The sequence below is a fragment of the Prunus mume genome, linkage group LG2 (assembly GCF_029339155.1).
Source record: "Prunus mume cultivar Tortuosa linkage group LG2, ASM2933915v1, whole genome shotgun sequence".
Classification (NCBI taxonomy): Eukaryota; Viridiplantae; Streptophyta; class Magnoliopsida; order Rosales; family Rosaceae; genus Prunus; species Prunus mume.
In genome coordinates, this window is record NC_142699.1 from 7,480,053 (window position 1) to 7,496,981 (window position 16,929).

General features: G+C 36.8%; 2 protein-coding genes across 4 annotated transcripts; both read left to right on the forward strand.

The window, feature by feature from the left end:
• Positions 1-5,854: 5,854 nt before the first annotated feature.
• LOC103319779 (amino acid permease 3-like) lies at positions 5,855-8,573 on the forward strand. The gene is made up of 6 exons (XM_008221371.3): positions 5,855-6,550; positions 6,692-6,919; positions 7,041-7,134; positions 7,248-7,462; positions 7,568-7,704; positions 7,786-8,573. Exons 1-6 carry the CDS (start codon positions 6,430-6,432, stop codon positions 8,437-8,439), a joined length of 1,449 nt encoding a protein of 482 aa, XP_008219593.2. The 5' UTR covers positions 5,855-6,429; the 3' UTR covers positions 8,440-8,573.
• A 1,918-nt stretch (positions 8,574-10,491) lies between these two features.
• LOC103319778 (amino acid permease 3-like) lies at positions 10,492-13,784 on the forward strand. Of its 3 annotated transcripts, none has more exons than XM_008221370.3 (6): positions 10,492-10,632; positions 11,619-11,739; positions 11,853-12,086; positions 12,201-12,294; positions 12,406-12,620; positions 12,743-13,784. In XM_008221370.3, the coding sequence occupies exons 1-6, from the start codon at positions 10,627-10,629 to the stop codon at positions 13,534-13,536; spliced, it is 1,464 nt and encodes a 487-aa protein (XP_008219592.2). In that variant the 5' UTR covers positions 10,492-10,626; the 3' UTR covers positions 13,537-13,784. The 3 variants fall into 3 exon arrangements, with proteins under 3 accessions (XP_008219592.2, XP_088902383.1, XP_008219591.2); XM_089046257.1 differs by lacking the exon at positions 10,492-10,632 and adding an exon at positions 11,287-11,404; XM_008221369.2 differs by lacking the exon at positions 10,492-10,632 and having other exon boundaries at positions 11,477-11,739.
• The last annotated feature ends 3,145 nt before the right edge of the window (positions 13,785-16,929 follow it).

The window sequence follows — 16,929 nt, forward strand, 5'->3', positions numbered from 1 at the left end:
GTTAAAGGACCTTGGGAACCATTTTGGAAATTGAGGTACTCAAATGCAAATTGGGTCAAAATTCAGGGACTAATAAAATGATTAATCCGAAGCTATACTTCATTTGGGTTTCTGTAGTTCTTCTTGGGGTGTGATTAGTGTTTTGTGTTAATGAGAGCTGAATAAGCTCATATAACTAAGCCTAGATCCATTGGCAATTTTTGGGACAATATTTGAGCACAAAGTTTCTTCAAGCTTTTAAATCAATCACCAGTTGTGGCCTTTGACAGTGCTAAGGTAAGTGTGGTTTCCAAATGCCATGCCTTTATTTATGTGCCCATGACCTTTTATTTATGTCTTTATTTTTGGTCTTTTGTGTTTCTGCAACTCTTGACTCTTTAAATTTTTTTATGAGTAGAAAATTTGTGGTGGTGTTTGCTAACTTCATTCCATTAATAACACATGTTTACTCATTTCAATTGGGGAGTTATGAATAGAGGAGAGAACGAATGGGTACATGATCAGTTCTTTTATAGGTGTCAAACCATGATTTGCAAGAAAAAGTGTCTCCTTCAAGGAAAAGAGGCAATCAGTGTCCTGATTATATGCTTGCACAGTGTTAGTGTAACTAAAATCAATGGCTTTTACTGCTCTGGGTCATCACCGTTTGGAACAAAAGGCAAATTGAGTAAATTTTGGGAGAGATCTTGAAGTTTTTGGGCCGTTTAAACCAAAGTAGGTTTTGTGACTTTTTTTTTATTATGGGAACGGTTAAATATTATCTCACTCCCATTGGGATTGTGCATGGAATGAAATTCACTTCTGGTTTTTAACTGTTGAAGAAAAATGTGAATCTCCCAACATAATTTCATCACCACTAATTGGTTAATGGGTTTTATTATTTTAGGTTCGACCCATTCGAGACCCGAGTCTCTTAATTACAATCTCTTGCTAAAAGGGAAAACCCTTTGATTCCATCATAAAGAAACAAAACGTGTGTGTTTGATTTTGCAACTGCTCCCAAGTCCAACCTTAGGATGCCTACGTATCCCTTGCGGGAATCAAGCCACTCGTAGTTCAAAGATTCCCAATGAATAAATGACTCATTGCGAGGGGAATTTGATTTGAATTGTGTTGAGGAGTGTTTGAATGAATTTAGCTGAATAAACCAGGGATTCGATATGGAATTGTGTTTGGGATGGTTGCATCTAGATTAAATCTCTAGATTGCCTACGTACCCTTTCAAAGGGATCAAACCAACGTAGTTCGGAATTGATTTGTGTGGAGATTTGATTGGTGAGAATTTGGTTGTGGTTGCGTCTATTGAGATGTTAGACTGCCTACGTACCCTTAATGGGATCAAACCGACGTAGTTCCAAAATTTGTAAATTAACGGGTAAGTGTGGCCCAATAATTTAGAATTGGTGTCTTTGAGACGATTTGAAGATTTTCATAGGTAGATGACCTATGGGGAAAATTAGAAATTAATGGGTAAGTGTGGCCCAACAATTTAGAATTTGTGTCTTTGAGACAATTTGGGGATTTTCATAGGTAAATGACCTTTGGGAAAAATTAGAAATTAATGGGTAAATGTAGCCCACTAATTGAGAATTTGTGTTTGAGATATTTGAATTTATTCTTGTTAGAATTTTCATGTGTAGATGACCCATGAAAAAAATTGAAAATTGATAGGTGAGTGTGGCCCATTAATTGAGGATTTCTATGTGAGAGATTTGAATTTTATCTCAATGAAATTTTCATGGGTAGATGACCCAAGAGAAAAATTGGAAATTGATGGGTGAGTGTGGCCCATTAATTGAGGATTTCTGTTTGAGAGATTTGAATTTAATCTCAATGAAATTTTCATGGGTAGATGACCCATGAGAAAAATTGGAAATTAACGGGTGAGTGTGGCCCATTAAATGAGAATTTCTGTTTGAGAGATTTGAATTTAATCTCAATGAAATTTTGCATGGGTAGATGACCCATGAGGAAAATTGGATGGTTTTGTACCATTTTTCTTTTTGTCAATGTCCAAGAAAAATAATGAGCAATTTTGATGAATCCACTAATTCTCTACAATTTACATTTGCATTTGGAAAAGTGTTTGGACGAATTTGGTTATGATAAAACCAAGGATTCAAATTTGGTTGCAGTTGCGTTTATTGAGATGCTAGACTGCCTACGTGCCCTTAATGAGATCAAAACAACGTAATTCCAAAATTTGAAAATTAATGGGTAAGTGTGGCCCACTAATTGAGAATTTGTGTTTAAGAGATTTGAATTTAATCTCATTGAAATTTTCATAAGTAGATGACCCGTGAGAAAAATTGAAAATTAACCGGTGAGTGTGATCCATTAATTGAGAATTTCTGTTTGAGAGATTTGAATTTAATCTCAACGAAATTTGTATGGATAGATGACCCATGAGGAAAATTGGATGGTTTTGTACCATTTTTCTTTTTGTCAATGTTCAAGAAAAATAATAAGCAATTTCGGTTAGCTCACTAATTTTCTAAAATTGACATTTGCATTAACCATATAATAGGCAATTTGAGCCTCCGTAAATTTAATGAGTATTTATTTGATTACTCATTAAGGCCCCGTTTGGGATTGCTTTTTTTCGCCAAAAACCTGCTTAACTTTAAAGTTAAGCAGTTTAAGGTGTTTGGTAAAAATAAAATATCCTGCTTCTTTTAAAAGCAATGGTCTTTTGACAGCTTTTAAAAGCAACCTCGGTTGCTTTTTAAAGTGCTTTTAATTGAAGCAGCGCGCTCCCTTTAATGAAATTTTCGCAATTCCACAAATACCCTTATTAGGTTAGAAATCTATCCTAACGTATTTCTCTCAAATATGCAGACACCAAAGTTCATCTTCACGTAGCCTCCCAAGTTTGGAGACAACCATTCGCTCAATCTCTCTCAATCTCTTTGACAAGGTTAGATTCTTCAATCTCTCAAACTTTTTATATACGTGCTGCTCTTGTTTTTTTGTTTTGTTTATTTTTTCCTACTGGTTGTCTATGGTTTCTACTAGTTTTATATACGTCCAGATTTTTTCTACTGGTTGTCCATGGTTTCTATTGGTTTTATATGTCCAGATTTTGTCTACTGGTTGTCAATAGTTTCTTTAAGCATAAAGGTGTCCATGCCAGGAAGTTACAAAGGAGAAATACACATTCTTGTTCCAAGCCTTGAATGGGGCCAAATAAATTTGTATTTGCTTCCATCTTAGTATCTTATCCTCTGTATAAATTCTGGTTCTATAGAAATTCAGCTATTATTGAGCTTATATGTACCCCTCAAATCATTGAGCATTGAAAAAAGGAACCGTCCTAAACTTATTACCGGAACCTTGGCCCTTTTCATGTATCTAGAGCTCTGTTATGTCATTGTCACCTACGATTTTAGGGTCTTCTTGAATATCTCCACAAGCTAAGAGCCAAAACTGTGAGGCCAGCAATGCCAGTCAAAATCTGTTACAACCAGAAAAACTAATTTGTAATATAGCTGCTCTAAATTTTACGAATAATTTGAGATAATTCAAAACTGCAGACCCAACTAGTTTTGCTGCAAACTTTTAATTCCCTTTATTTCTTTGGCTTCCATTAATCTTTTGTGAATAAATATCAAAACTGCAGACCCAAAAAATAAGGGAAAAATATATGGGAGTGTGTTTGAATCCTGGGCACCTTCATCTGGTGTACTTCCAACTCAGATTAGTAAAAAGCATTTTCAGCATCATGTCTATTTTAATAATTATAAATAGTTACAGCACTTTTACGGTAAAATTTACCAAACGCTCTGACACTGCTTTTCATACTCACAACACTTTTAAAATTACAGTTTACCAAACGCTTAATGCTTTACTTTACTGATTCTTTTTAAAGCACAGCAGAAGCAGTTTTTTTTAAAAGCGGCAGCAATCCCAAACTAGGCCTAAATACTTTGGACTTTTGAGGGTTAACGGACAATTATTTTTTTACAGCCCGTTATTCTATCTTGGGCCTTTGATGTTTGAGCAGAAATTGGATTGCAACGGTGGTCTTTGTGACAAAAGAGATCAGCGTGCAGCTCAGGAATTAAAGATGCAAAGGAATTGGACAGGTGAAGGAAGTGCCCTCTTCCCTTGCTTTTTTTTTTTTTTTTTTTTCTGGTTTGCCAACGCCAAGCTGCCAAAAAAAAGAGGCTGATGGCTCCCTCTTTTCTTCATTTTGTTTGCTTGTTGTTGCCATGTGCAACAACACCAAGCTGCCAAAGCCTCTCAAACAAAGTGGATGACACTAGTCTTTTTTTTTTTGACTTAGCAAGACAATAGACTGAGCCTCCTATTTACTCAGCAACATGAACAAAGTGGCTGTACGCCACTTTCGTTCCCAATTTTTTTGTTTGTTGCATATGTGAACCCACTTTCTAGATTTTTTTAGCTGCAGGGATTCTGGGTTTCTCACCCATATGGATTTTGACATCCAAATAATTTCGGGGTTACTCACCCACGGATTTTCATCCAAATAGTTTCGGGGTTTCTCACCCAAATAGTTTCGGGTTTCTCACCTATGTATTTTCATCCATATAATTTCGGAGTTAATCACCTATGGATTTTCATCCATATAATTTCGAGGTTTCTCACCCATGGATTTTTACATCCATATCATTTCGGGGTTACTCACTCATCATGAAGGACCTAAAGAGAGGAGCCTTATTGCAGATGCATCTTTGATTGTTTCTGTCTTTTTTTCTCCCCACCTTTCGGCTGTTCTTCTCTGCCTTTGTGGCCTTGCGAGCCCTTTTTTTTTCTGAAGCCTCCTCTTTTATTTTTGTCTCTGCAACCTCATGGCTGCCCTCCTCTTTTCCCTGTCCTCCTCATTGCTTTTTATAAGCTTCCTTTTTTCCTTTGGATCAGAACCAATTAGAGGACTTTCAATTCTTTTTCCCCTAAAGATTAGCTGAGCCCCACAAAAATTGGAACCACCAACCTCTTGAGATTGGCTGGTCAAACTCCCATTTGTTCTGAACTCCTTTCTTGCACCTAAATACCAAGCTTCCAGGAAAATGAGGGGACTTGCACGTGGGATCAACCCACTTTTGAATTAGTTTACCCTTTGGCTTTGAAATTTGAAAAGCATATGGGATAGTTGGATTTACTTCCTTTTTTTTTAAACACTTATCATCTATATAAGATAAGCTTGCTGGACATGGGCTTAGGCAAACACAATCCAATTTTTTTTGTGAATTTTTTGTGTTCAACATTGACTCATTACAACTTGACAAGTAAAGTGAGTTACATGGTTCTCTATCTTTTTGAGCAACACCATCTTTCTAAAATTTAAAAATAATAAAATTATTTGTACCACATTCATTAGAGGATCATGTCTCGTAAAAATGAGATATATCAAAACAAGTGAATTTTATCTCTACATAAGATGTGATTAATAAGGTGGTCTAGTAAACTTAGTCACGCTCACATTAGTCAACAGTAGATAAATTGGATTTGTGTGACTCTTTGAGTGTATGTCAATCTCAGAAGCAATGACAGTTACAGAAACTCATAACAAGGCTCAGACTCATTAAAGAACAAGATCCGTCTGTTTCTCATCCCTTATTTTCTCAGATCAATCTCAGCCACACATCACAGTCAGCTCACTCTAGTCAAAGTTTTGTTAAAACTGTTTTAGACCCTTAACAAATTGTAACCTTATGCCACATCAGCTGCTAACTTAGTTGAACTGGTTAGTGCTGATGTGGTGGCTAAACTAGATTAGTGATGCCGATTACTGTAATTATTGTGAGAGAATTACTTACAGGACTATATAGGGCTTTTACCAGCCTTCAATATCATTATGTAAGAATTTTCTACAAGTCAAATATATCAGAGTTCTTTTACGATTCTTTGATCTGATTGATATTGATTGAGATTCTGTTGTGCTAAGATTGACTGCCATGGCTTCGATCACAGCTCTAGAGTTATTATAGCTAATAATTTAGTTATTCTTTCACTTGTATGTATTAAGTCAGTTGCCTTGAGAGAAATAATAAGATTTTTATCAGCTTATCAACAATGTGTTAGTCTTTTTGTAGCAAAGATGGGTGATCACATTGCCAGTGGGTATAGTTCAGTTGGTTGAGCTCTTCCACCTCCACCCATGTGACCAGTGTTAGATGACTATTGTCTTTAGAACTCTATCTTGTATTTAGGTTTATCCCATGTGGGATTCCTCTTGGTTATCTGATAACATTGTATCCTTATCATAGTTGATATAGGACTCTATCTGTAATACTGTATAAATCAATACAATATGCCCTCATGATGAATGTGGCTTTTCCCCATACGTTCCAATTCTTTCAACCAGAGGGTCAAAAACCCCTAGGCACCCAATGAATATTTGTGTAAACCCCCATCCCCCTATTGCTTGCACTAAAAGAAACAAGAAAAATAAAGAACAATAAAGATATGGGTGATCACACTGCCACAGGGAACCTGCAGCTTCACCACAACCCAGTTTTTGATGTCTCACTCAATGTGCAAGGAGGCTCCAACTACATTGATGACGATGGCCGCCCGAAACGAACTGGTAAGTTATACTTCTGTAATGGAGTTCCAAGCTTAACTTTTGGTTAAAAGCAAAGCATCTTGACAATGCTAAGTAAAATGTATGTGCTTTGATGTTCATGTTAAATTGTTAGTCATTATTCTTCGTGTTGTTTGTGTACAGGAACCGTTTGGACTTCAAGTGCTCACATAATTACTGCTGTGATAGGATCTGGGGTTCTGTCCTTGGCTTGGGCCATGGCTCAGCTTGGATGGATTGCTGGTCCTATTGTGATGGTCTTGTTCTCCTTTATCACCTACTACACTTCAACTCTTCTTGCTGCCTGCTACCGTGATCCCATCACTGGAAAGCGAAACTACACTTATTCAGATGCTGTTCGATCCAACCTTGGTGAATTTTGATGATGTTTTGATCCTTTTGGCCACATGAAAGAATTGTTATTTCTTTTTCTTTTTCTTTTGGTCCAAAGGTCAAAAGCTCAATCTTTGTTCTGCTAATTTCAATTTTTCAGGTGCACTTCAGGTCAAATTCTGTGGATCTGTTCAGAACGTGGCCCTTTTTGGAATTTCTATTGGCTTCAATATAGCAGCAGCTATAAGCATGGCGTAAGTCTAGAGTGTTTATACTCAATTAAGAATTTGGTGATGTTTGAATGCATATTATGTTAGTTATTTTGAAATGATCTTTGGGATAATTGTTTTCTCTATTGATTAAACAGGGCAATACAGAGGTGTAATTGCAACCACAAGAGTGGTGGAAAAAACCCATGTCATATAAACAACAATCCCTACATGATAGCTTTTGGTGTCTCAGAAATTTTGTTGTCTCAAATTCCAAACTTTGATAAGTTGACCTGGCTCTCCATTGTTGCTGCAGTCATGTCCTTCACTTACTCAGGAATTGGACTAGCCCTTGGAATTGCTAAAGTTGCTGGTACAAATAGCTACCTTTTGCTTCTAAATCTGAACTTAGTTTTAAGAATTCAAGTTGTTCTTGTAAAATTGATCGAAGCTTGTTTTTTGTGCTTGTTAACACCAGAAAATGGAAAAATCAAGGGAAATATCACTGGAATTACCGTTGGCGTGACTCCAATTCAAAAGATGTGGAGGACCTTCCAAGCACTGGGTAACATAGCTTTTGCCTACTCTTACTCTATCATCCTCATTGAAATTCAGGTTTATATCTTCTTCCGAAGTCACAATGCCATATGTTTCTCGGTGATTTTTGCATTTAACACAAACATTTACATGTACCAGGACACAATTAAATCCCCACCGTCTGAGTACAAAACAATGAAGAAGGCCACTCTACTTAGTTTGACACTGACATCCATTTTCTACATTCTGTGTGGCTGCATGGGCTATGCCGCTTTCGGAGACTTGTCCCCTGGAAACCTCCTCAGTGACAAAGGTTTCCACAATCCATATTGGCTCATTAACATAGCCAATGCTGCCATAGTGATCCACGTTGTTGGTGCATACCAAGTGTTTGTGCAACCCATTTTCGCGCTCGTTGAGAAAACAGCAGCAAAAGTTTTCCCAGATAGCCAATTCATCACAAAAGACATCAAAATCCCAATCCCCGGTTTCGGTGTCTACAACCTTAACCTCTTCAGATTGGTGTGTAGGACATTTTATGTTTTCATAACCACTTTGATTTCCATGCTCCTCCCATTCTTTAATGATGTGGTTGGATTTCTTGGGGCTTTGGTATATTGGCCACTCACAGTTTACTTCCCTGTGGAGATGTACATTGCTCAAAAGAAGGTACCAAAGTGGAGCAGAAAATGGATTTTCCTCCAAGTCATAAGTCTTTCTGTCCTTGTAATAGCTCTAGCTGCTGCAGCTGGCTCAGTTACTGGTGTGGTCCAAAACCTCAAGATCTACAAGCCCTTCAAGACCAGCAGTTGATTTAGCAAAGCCTTTACTTGTAGTGCCATTATAATTTCTCAATGCCAAACACAAGAATTCAAGCAAAACCTTATTGAACTTTAATTTCTTGCTACAATTTTTTAATGTCCAACTGAATTCTATATCATCAATCATATGGTCCTGTCACTGACATGCCCTTCCAGAAAATATGGTACCTTCACAAGCACCATTGAGAGTGCGGTTTGTTAAACTTCCACTGACAAAAAATGAAACTGGTCGTCAAATCTAAGAATTACTACTTGGAAAGGTATTTCTAGGTTGATTTGAATATATATGGTCATCTTCTGAGTAGAAGTAAAACAATTAATTAACTTGCACTTTATTTTTTGAAATCTAATAATCAAAATTTTAGGGTCCGTTTGACAACTATTTCAATTTTAGTTTTTAGTTTTCAGGGATTTGATCCCATCCTCTCCTCTCATCCTCTGTTTCAATCTCATACTCACTCCCATTCTCACTGTCCTCTATATCCTAGCACAAAAAATGAAAAATGAAAACTAAAAAGTAAAATTGAAATGGTTATCAAACGAGCTCTTAATCTTGAACTATTTAATTCTGAACATGGATATTTCAGTTTTAGTATTGTCAGATTCCCTATTTGGAAGTTGTACGACTACCCATATTGAAAAGGAATTTTGTTCTTACTTGTAAATGTTCATGCCCAAGTAGGCTTACAAACTGATCATGATCAAATGCTTTCTGGGTTGCGTCAGATCAAGCTATCCAATTTTATCCCCAAAAAAAATACAAAGAATTTAGTTTATTATTATGTCCACACAAAAAAAGAAAAGAATTTCTTTTATCCATTCGACCAAACAAAAAGAAAAAGAATTCACTTTATCTACTTTCAAATATTACAACTGGAATAAAAACTGACTTGTGATAGAATCAATGAAATAGTAGTTACTATACCTCCAAGAGAGGAGGCGAGGCAAATGTGTCCTTTTGACTCCAAGCCTCATCAAAAATATAGGTGGCTGTAAAGGATGAGGCAAATAGTTGAAATAATTATTACTTTCTTATTTAGTTTTACCCATGGAGGTTCTTTTAAATTTATAAAAATTGTTGGGCGTCAAATTGCCTCACACTTTACAACAAGGTATTTTGTCTTTGTCTAGAAAAGGTGATGAATCACTCCTTGAAGCTTGACAATGGTGGCAAGGAGATTTTGGTTTGCTTTGCTACATACCTCATCCCTTGGAGATGCTAATTAAGCAGCTTTGAGAGCGTTTTTCTCTGTTATTTTGGTTGGCCTGGAAAAGAAACAATATGCAACTCAATATGGTTACGGTTGCATCCGAGGTTCTATGTTCGAATTACCCATTTTTCAATATCGCTTGTATAAAAAAAAAGCTCATAACACATCAATTTTGGAGCACAATATTCCTGCTGCAGGCTTGGTGAGACCAAATATCATTGTTGAATATTTATTTAAATTCTGTAGTTTTGTTCTTCTTTTTGTTATTTTTTATCCAGGAATCTTACATGTTGGAGCCTCATCTTTGGTCTGCTGAACAGGGATTCCAAGTGATTCCTCCCTTGAAGTTAAATGAATCAACTGTTTTTTTAACACCAAGATTATTCATATAAATATTCGAAAACCAGTTAATATCTTGGTTTAATCTGCTCCTCTGTTTTCAGCTGCACAACAGCTGGCCAACAAGATGTCTTTTTTTTCTTCTCTTTTTTTCTTGAGTATCCAGTAGAAGATGTCAAAATTCCAATGTTAAATCGAGTGAGTGGTTAAGTTAGTGGGTCTTTTGGTGCAATATGTCTGGATTATTTTAATGTCACTATCACTTAAAAAAGAAGAAGAAACGTTTGACTGATATATTATTGATGAAAATGCTCTGAATGGGTTGATATACTCTCTCTCTCTCTCTCTCTCTGTGTTGTGGGGATGAATAATTATGTGAGAACCATATTCATTATTCTTATCTTTCAGTAAGGGATGGATGATAAGCCTTACACGGGGGACAATTTTTTATTCTGATTTCTAGGGTGGTGTTTTAAAGAGAGATTAAAATATCGGTTTTTAGCAGCTATGAATTCTGCTATATAAGGAAGCTCCGATTGATCCAAGATATGCACAACCAACAACCAAACTAATATCCATCTCTCTGTTGGGTTGCTGCATTTTGCATAAGCAAAGAGGCTTAGCAACTAATGACGGTAAGGATCTTCAGAAGCTCTTGCTTTTCAATGTCAGCTACTAATTAATAGCATTGTTTGGAGCACTTTTTTTTATTTAGCATGAATTTTCTTGCTGCATAAACTAGTATATACGCACAAGTATGTATCACGAAGTCATGTTAAAGTAATTTTTTCATTGCCAAGGTCAAAATATGTGGATATATCGGTTCAAACCTTAGATTACTGGTCTATAAGTTTAAGGTTTTTTTTACCCGATTAGACCTCGTTGGTTATGTTTTTTAGTAGTTTACATGGCTAACATTTGGTTGATGCACAACCATATAATCGAACGGCATGACTTGTATGATTAAAAGTTTTCAACTGTTACTACAAGTACTATAATAATAACTACATCCCAAAATTGGGCAACTCAAAACAGTGGCTCCTGTTGATCTGGGGGTCTTGGCCGTTTGGAACAAAATAGAAGTTACGTGTGAGAGTTGAAAGTTGAAAAGGAGAGGAGGGAGAAAGTGCTTTTGGTGGGTCACTACACTAAAAATATCAAAGTTGGGAGAGATTTTTAAAATCTTTGAAGTTCAGTCAAGTTGGATGAAAATTTGGAGTGTGTGTGGCACACAGGCAAATATTGCATTCGGTGGTTGACGTTTGAGTCTTCTTGGGTCTATTAGACCACGTGGCCTTGCACTTTCTTGCCACAGAATTGCTATATATACCCCCACCTCCCATTTCCATGTTGCATACCGACTTCAAATCTCTGTACTTCATTTGGGTTTCTGTAGCTCTTCTTGAGGTGTGTTTAGTGTGACATTCTAAGTGTCAGTTCATTGTGTTGTAGCAGAGAGCTAAACAAGCTCATATAACTAGTCTTAGATCAATTAAAGAACAAAACCCATCTCTTTGTTTTCCTTCTTTTTTCATAGATATTGAGTGCATAGAGCTAAAGACTTGTTATTTTATCCTACACAAATTAAAAGGCTTGAACTTTTGTGTCTTTTATGACAAAGATGGGGGACAATACAAAGAACCAGCAGCTTCATCACCACCAAATTTTTGACGTCTCAGTTGATGTGCCTCCACAAGGAGGCTCCAAGTGCTTTGATGATGATGGTCGTCTCAAACGAACTGGTAAATTTATCTTCTTTACACAGAAGTATGCTAAAAAGCATTTAAAAGACAGGTCTTTGGCCTTGATCATGTTAAATTGTTGGTCATTAATCTTTGTCTTGCTTGTTTACCAGGAACTGTTTGGACTTCAAGTGCTCACATCATTACTGCTGTGATTGGTTCTGGTGTTCTTTCCTTGGCTTGGGCCACAGCTCAGCTTGGATGGGTTGCTGGTCCTTCTGTCATGCTCTTGTTCTCCTTTGTCACTTACTACACTTCCACTCTTCTCTCTGCTTGCTATCGTTCCGGCGATTCTGTCTCTGGAAAGAGAAACTATACTTACATGGATGCTGTTAGATCCAACCTTGGTAAATTTTGCTAGTGGTTTGATCTTTTTGGCCATATGAAAGAAAGAAAAAAAAAATAGTTAGTCTTTTACCAAAGGTTCTAAAGTTTTGTTCTGTTAACTTTGATTTTCTTAGGTGGAGCTAAGGTCAAAATCTGTGGATATGTTCAGTACTTGAACCTTTTTGGAGTTTCCATTGGCTACACAATAGCATCATCTATAAGCATGATGTAAGTCTGAGTATTTAGAACTCAATTAGGAATCTGGTGATGTTGTTTTAGTGATGTTAAAATAATATTTGGGCTAATGGTTTTTTTCTTCTTCTGGTATTGATTAAACAGGGCAATAAAAAGGTCTAACTGCTTCCACAAGAGTGGTGGGAAGAATCCATGCCATATAAACAGCAACCCCTATATGATTGCTTTTGGCATCACAGAAATTATTTTCTCTCAAATTCCAAACTTCGATCAACTTTGGTGGCTCTCCATTGTTGCTGCAGTCATGTCCTTCACTTACTCAACAATTGGACTTGGCCTTGGAATTGCTCAAGTTGCAGGTACAAATAGCTAGCTTTGCAGCTAACCTTATGATTTAAAATCTGAACTTATTAGTTTTTGGGATTAAATTGGGTTTTACTAAAGATGACTGAAGCTTGCATTTCTGCTTGTCAATTGCCAGCAAATGGAAACATCATGGGAAGCATGACTGGAATAAGTATTGGCACTGTGACTCCAATGCAAAAGATGTGGAGGAGTTTCCAAGCACTTGGTGACATAGCTTTTGCGTACTCTTACTCTCTCATCCTTATTGAAATTCAGGACACAATAAGATCCCCACCATCTGAATCCAAGACAATGAAGAGGGCCACTCAAATTAGTGTGGCAGTCACTACCCTTTTCTACATGCTCTGTGGCTGCATGGGATATGCTGCTTTTGGAGACTTATCCCCTGGAAACCTCCTCACTGGTTTTGGTTTCTATAACCCATACTGGCTCCTGGACATAGCCAATGCTGCTATAGTAGTCCACCTTGTTGGTGCATACCAAGTCTATGCTCAGCCTCTTTTCGCCTTTGTTGAGAAAACCGCAGCACAAAAATTCCCAGATAGCGATTTCATCACGAAAGACATCAGACTCCAAATCCCTGGAATCGGTCCTTACAACCTTAACCTCTTCAGAATGATTTGGAGGACAGCTTTTGTGATCATAACCACTGTGATCTCCATGATCCTCCCCTTCTTCAACGACGTGGTTGGACTTCTTGGGGCTTTTGGGTTTTGGCCACTCACAGTTTACTTCCCTGTGGAGATGTATATTGTTCAAAAGAAGATCCCAAAGTGGAGCACAAGATGGCTTTGCCTCCAAATCCTAAGTGTTGCTTGCCTTATAATAACCATAGCAGCTGCTGCTGGCTCAATTGCTGGGGTGGTCAGTGATCTCAAGGTTTACAAGCCATTCAAGACCAGCTACTGATTTAGCAGAATTTAACCAACTGCCCATTTACTCAGCATTTCCTAAATTAGGGAAGGAAAGAGAATTGGTCATTGGGGTCAATTCTTGTTCATGTTCATATAACAAAGCATAAATTGGTGATGTTGATGTTAGTTTTTGTTGCTTAGTGTCTCTGTGTTGGTTTTTACTGTCTTCAAAAAAAGAAAAGGCGGTGCCATGTACTTATTCATCTGAAATCAAATCAAGAGTACTTCCCATTTCCCAAGTAATTTCTCTGATTTTTCAATGCAAATTAGAAGAAATATGGCAGAAGCTTATTAGTCTTAGTTTAATTTAAAGATCCAATATTTCATCAATCATATTGCCCTGCCACTGATATGTTCATTAGTAGAAAATATGGTACCTTCATAAGAACCATTGAGAGTGCAAACAAACTGTTAAAACCCCACTGATAGAAAGAATTAAACATGGGAAAATTTACCATCCAAAAATTCCATGGAGTGCATGTGCTGCAGACTTGACATAAAGAGATGGACCCCATGAAATCATACTTAAACTAATCAGATAATGTTGTGAAATCTGTCCTTTTCTGCTTTCTGGGAAGATCCAAGATAATGGCTTTTTATTAAAAAACTAAGTACTAAGTACTAAACGCTAAAGAGTCAGCTTTTCACATCTAGGCATCGATATCCATTTAACACAAAGATTCAAGAATGTTTTGGCCTTCAGCCTTTCTTGTACACGAAGTGACCCCAATCAACCTAGCCAATTTAGTCACCTAGCCCAACTCAATATAATTTAGTATGTCCACAAAAATAAAAAAGCCCCAACTGTCCACAATTGCAGCAATTGATCTTGGAAATCTGAACAAGGATATCCTTTTGCAAATGTGAATGTGATCCTTTAAAAAAGTGTTAATTTCCTTTAAGATTGAAATTGCATGTTTTCCTTGCACAGCAAAAGGAAGACTAGTTTAGCTGTGCAGCGTTTCTGGGGTTTTTGCCCCCCTTTATCATTTAAAAAAGAAAGAAAAAGGAAGAGTAGTATAACTAGAAGAAGTTTCTGTGATGTAGGTGTGAATGTTCCTTTTAGAAAAATCAAAAGGGACTGCAGACAAATCAAAAGGGTCTGCAGAAAAATCAAAAGGGTAAAGAAAGGTGGAAGATATATTATTATATAGTGGTTGTGCTCATCAAAAGCTTGACTCTTTGAGGTCATGAATGAAGAAGCTTGGTTTTAGTCATTGCTTATGATAGCGCTCTCCGTTCATCCAAATGACAATGCCTAAGTTGACTCTTTGACCCTCCGCTGCGCATATAGGCAGTTGGAAGACTTATATAAGTGGTGGTAGTGGGAAGGGGGCTGCTCTTGGCAGCCACCCTAGGGTTGTGGATGGCAAGTGGTAGGGCCTCTGTGTCTGTCTCTATCGTCAAATGCTGCTCAAAAGCTTTTCCTTCTCTCTAGCTTCTGCACTTTAGCGAGTTGTTGTGCCTTGTCGGTGGGTAAAGATTAAAGAAAACAAAAGTGTGTGCTAAATATTGTAATTTATTAGCAATGGAGAACTAGAGAAGAATTTGTAAGATTCAGGAGGAATGTGGAAGGAATTTAGTGTAAAGTTCACTTGGATTAGGTCATGATTTAGTGCAACTAGGCACAAATTTTGATGACGTAGAATTTTCCCAAGTTTGGATTCAATTTTCTAGTTAAATAAGAGTGCTATTGTTTCCACTCATTTGTTATATTTCCTCACCCACCTTATCTTCAAAAAATTTAAAGACAAATATACCCCTTTGTAAACCGATTTCAGAGCCTACATATCCAATAATATAAGAGTAATGTTACACTTACCACATTATTATCCCATATTTCTATACCACATGATGTGGTATGTCCATATCATATGTCATATCAATTAAATTAATGGGAAACTAGTATTTTACATGATGTGGTATGTATACATTAGCTTGCCACATCATGTGGTATAAAATTATGGTATAAAAAATGTGGTAAGACTAGTATTATTCATAATATAATGCTACATGTATTTAAAATACAATATTTTTAAAAATTAAAAATTAAAAAACCAAAAGAAAATTCTCCCTCTGTCTCTGCGTTCTCTATCCCTCTCTCCTCCATCTGATATCAACCCAGCCCCAGCCTCGCCCTCGACCCTACCCCCTCCCGTGACCAACCCGCCCCAACACACCAGCGCACCGACCCCCTTCTCTCTCTATTCCAATATCACCTCATGAACCATAAAGTTCCCAAATTCATCACATACAGTATTAAAGGGCAATAACCCAAGAAAGAAAAAAGTGAAGAAGGCAAAAAAAAAAAACAACAACAAACGAGTCTAAAAGAAATGCATCCAAACCTTAAATAAGAATGCAATTACAAAAAGTGGAACACAAGTGCCAGGCCCGTTGCATAGAATCTGCAATTCAAAAATAGGTGACCATGAATGATTTAATTTCAAAATTGGGGAAGGGGTTAGGTGGCTGTTGGGTGGGTGTGCTGGCTATGGGGAGGAGCCACCGTCAGATTGGGGAAGAGCCTCGTTAATTTGCATGAATTAATAAAGGGTGTTTTAGGAATAATGGTGGGTAGAAATATAGAATTGTGTTTTTAAAAATTTACATAATAGATAGGAAGATAAGGCGGATGAAGAAATAGGATAGTGAATGGAAATAATAGTACTCTTAAATGAATTTAAAATTTTAAATCTGGAGATTCAAGCTTGTGCAGATTCAGGTATGAAATTTTCTTAATCAATTGATAATCATTGCAAAATCAACTTTACCAACCCCACAAACTTGTGTGACCTTGGAGTACTTTTTTATATATAAATAATCTAATCTAATCAAGGAATTTTTTTTCTCTTCTTGTTTTTTCTTTGGTCGTTGAGGAATTAAAGCTTAAAACTTTTTCTTTTAAGTTTCTTGAGCTGAAATTAAAGCTGAAAGCTTTAGGATGTATTGTTTCCTGGGTAGTTTAGAGAAATTAAAAAAAACTGGGAATTCACCTTCCTTGATCCTTGTGTTGGACTTCCAAATCGTTTTACGAGGCTTTTGTTTTCTTGGTCCTAATTACTGGAAGTCATCAGATTTCTTTATCGGCCTAACATAGCATAGGTTTCTAGTCAAAGCCGGCTGTGTGTTTTTATCTTTTTTTGTTCTTTGGTTTTTTTTTTTTTTGGTTTTTTTTTTTTCTGGTTTATTCTTAACAAGTTGTGTCGGGTCATTCGCAAATTATAATGGATCGTGTCTAGGTCTGGCATTTTTCATCCGTTTAAGTTAACGAGTTGTATCGTGTCAACCCGTTAAGTTAACATAACACAAACATGATCCGAAACCCATTAACACGACCCATTTGCCAGGTCTAGCTCGAGGTGTGGTGGGATGTCCTTATTAATTA

Coding starts and splice junctions, on each gene's coding strand:
- LOC103319779 (XM_008221371.3), top strand. CDS start 6,430: ATGGGTGATCACACTGCCACAGGGAACCTGCAGCTTCACCACAACCCA. Junction 7,463..7,567: donor TGGAATTGCTAAAGTTGCTG/GTACAAATAGCT, acceptor TGTTAACACCAG/AAAATGGAAAAATCAAGGGA. Junction 7,705..7,785: donor TCATCCTCATTGAAATTCAG/GTTTATATCTTC, acceptor TACATGTACCAG/GACACAATTAAATCCCCACC.
- LOC103319778 (XM_089046257.1), top strand. CDS start 11,345: ATGTTGCATACCGACTTCAAATCTCTGTACTTCATTTGGGTTTCTGTA. Junction 12,295..12,405: donor GCATCATCTATAAGCATGAT/GTAAGTCTGAGT, acceptor TTGATTAAACAG/GGCAATAAAAAGGTCTAACT. Junction 12,621..12,742: donor TGGAATTGCTCAAGTTGCAG/GTACAAATAGCT, acceptor GTCAATTGCCAG/CAAATGGAAACATCATGGGA.